We start from the raw sequence: 2,647 nt of genomic DNA, 5'->3' as shown, positions 1-2,647 counted from the left end.
ATGCCCCCCTTTAAAAAATGTTTAGAATCAAATATTTGGCTTCTCAGATATTAGGAATTAAAACACAGAGAAAAGACTAAAGAATTAAAACACAGAGAAAGGACTAAAGAATAAAATCTAATAGGCTTTGCCAAATAAGCATAAAATATGCGTTAGAAGTAAAGCTTATGGCTCATGTTAGTAGAAAATAAAAAATTCAAAGATATATAGTCTGATCAATTTGATTCTGCTAACAAATCCCATCTAGACATTACCCAAGTATTCTTTGCAAAGCATCACCTGCATATCCAGTCCACATGACACCAGGCTCTGAGGCCTTTGAGGCCGAAAAGCCACAGAAGAACAGATGTTGGAATGTCTCCTCAGCGATCTGCTAACTTTCTTATTTTCCAAGTCTAGGATTTTGATTGCTCCAGAGTCATCAGCAGAAGCCAGCAGGTTTTCAGTTTCATTCAATGAAAGGCAATTGATTTCTTCTTCATTCACATGAAAATGGTCCAGGGAACCTTTGAGGGATCTGACATCCAGTATGCTAATAGTTTCTCCATGCGAGGCATAGAGCTTGGTGGGGCAGGAGGGAGAGAATAAGACACAGGTAACGTCATTGGCCCCTTCAAAGCGTGTATGTCCCAATGGAGTCCCATCTTCACCCCAAGCCATGAGATCTCCACCCTCTGCTCCAGAAGCCACTAGCCCTTCTGAACTTGCATTCAGGCAGAGAATAGGAGAAGAATGTCCACCAATCCACTTGACAGCCATAATGGCTGAGAAGACTGTGAAGGAGGAAAAAAATATAATGTCATATTTTACTTAAGAACTTAATGGTAGGAGACAAATGCAATAAGTAATAGTTCATTTAAATAGTTTTAAAAGACATCTAAACAACTCAACAACAAAAGGAAAACTGAAGAAGTGTGCAAAAGCCTAGCTGAACACAGGATTGTGGGCACACCAGGCTAGAACATGCTGAAACGGGCTTCCCTTGCAACCAGGAACCCAAGTAAGCCTGGTTCTCAAGCCTTTGGTGTGAGGCTCACATAAGAATAAACACTAAAGCCCTAACCGGTTTTCTCAGTGGATAGAGCGTCGGCCTGCAGACTGAAGGGACCCAGGTTTAATTCCAGTTAAGGGCATGTCCCTTGGTTGTGGGCACATCCCCATTGGGGGTGTGCAGGAGGCAGCTGATCGATGTTTTACTCTCATCTATGTTTCTAACTATCCCTCTCCCTTCCTCTCTGTAAAAAATCAATAAAATATATATATAAAAAAGAAAAAAGAATAAACACTAAATATATTTATTTTAAATTAGGAAAAATTCTTTTTAAGAGAGGGCTGCACAACCATCAGGTTATATTTTTTATCAGAATAATGTTTTAGAGAGTGTGCTCTGGAATTAGAGTCCCCAGGTTCGTCTCTAGCTAGATGACTTTGGGCAAGTTACAGAACCTCTTCTCTGTGACTCCCTTTCCTTCTCTATAAAAATGGGGATAATGATAACAATGATAACACCTATTTCATAGAATCAGAGAGAATTAAATGAAGTAATCTATGTAAAGCACATAAAATAGTGCCTGGTAAATAATGAGTGATCAACAATTACCATTATCCCTTTTTGCATTTTTATTAAGATGGTCAAAGTGGCATCATACATATTAAACCAATGGTCTTCAAAGTATGGCCTCCAGACTAGCAGCATCAGTATCACCTAGGAACTTGTTAGAAATAAAAATTGTCAGACCTCACCTGAGGCCCACTGAATCACAAACTGGAGTTGGGGCCCAGCTGTATGTTTAACAAGCCCCCCAGATTATTCTGATGCATGTTAGAATTTGAGAACCTGTACTACACCAATCATCATTTGGGAAATTGGTTAGAAATGCAGATCCCTAGGTCTTAGCACCAGAGACTAAATCAACAGAATATTACTTTTATTCTTGAAACCTTTCTGCTTGGTATTATTCCATTTTATAGATAGAGGCCCGGTGCACAAAAATTTGTGCACTGGGGGGGAGCGGGGGTCCCTCAGCCTGGCCTGTGCCCTCTTGCAGTATGGGACCCCTCGGGGGATGACCACCTGCTGGCTTAGGCCTGCTCCCCAGGGGATTGAGCCTAAGCTGGCAATCAGACAATCCTCTGGCAGCCCGGCAGCCCTCGGGGGATGTCCACTTGCCAGCGTGGGGGTCCCGCTGGCGTGCCTGGCCAGCCTGGGTGAGGGGCTGATGGCTGTTTGCAGCTGGTCACACACCCTTCAGGGTGGGGGTCCCCCCCTGGGGTGCCTGGCCAGTCTGGGTGAGGAGCTGAGGGACATTTTCAGGCTCGCTGGCAACTAAAGCTCCCAGCCTCTCCTTTTTTTCTTTTTCTTTTCTTATTCTGGGATTTATTTACCTTCTATAATTGAAACTTTGTTGCCGTCACTGGAGCTGAGAGCCGGCTCCTGCTCGCTCCAGCTCCATGGCAACGGCCGGCTGAAAGGAGGTATCTGGGATCTGTTTAGCTTCTATAATTGAAACTTTGTTGCTTTCGGAGCTCAGAGCCGGCCACAGCAGGTGGGGAACCTTGGCTTCCTCCATCACTGGAGCAAGCAAGCCTCCTGCTCACTCCAGTTCCATGGCTGCGGGCCGCCATCTTGGTTGGGTTGATTTGCATA

General features: G+C 44.0%; 1 protein-coding gene across 1 annotated transcript in view; it reads right to left on the bottom strand.

The window, feature by feature from the left end:
* The window catches only part of WDR53 (WD repeat domain 53), a 3,661-nt gene extending 1,230 nt beyond the window's left edge, over positions 1 to 2,431 (bottom strand). Inside the window, exons 1-2 of the mRNA XM_015562363.1 lie at positions 2,386 to 2,431; positions 255 to 773 (exon numbers count right to left, since the gene is read on the bottom strand). Of these exons, the coding sequence (XP_015417849.1) occupies positions 255 to 759 (505 nt within the window). The 5' untranslated portion in view covers positions 760 to 773; positions 2,386 to 2,431. The remainder of the gene's footprint in view (positions 1 to 254; positions 774 to 2,385) is intronic.
* Positions 2,432 to 2,647: the final 216 nt, after the last annotated feature.

This window comes from Myotis davidii, unplaced genomic scaffold (assembly GCF_000327345.1).
Source record: "Myotis davidii unplaced genomic scaffold, ASM32734v1 scaffold571, whole genome shotgun sequence".
Taxonomy (NCBI): domain Eukaryota; kingdom Metazoa; phylum Chordata; class Mammalia; order Chiroptera; family Vespertilionidae; genus Myotis; species Myotis davidii.
Note: the sequence above shows the minus strand (reverse complement) of the source record. Positions and strands in the feature narration are given on the sequence as shown.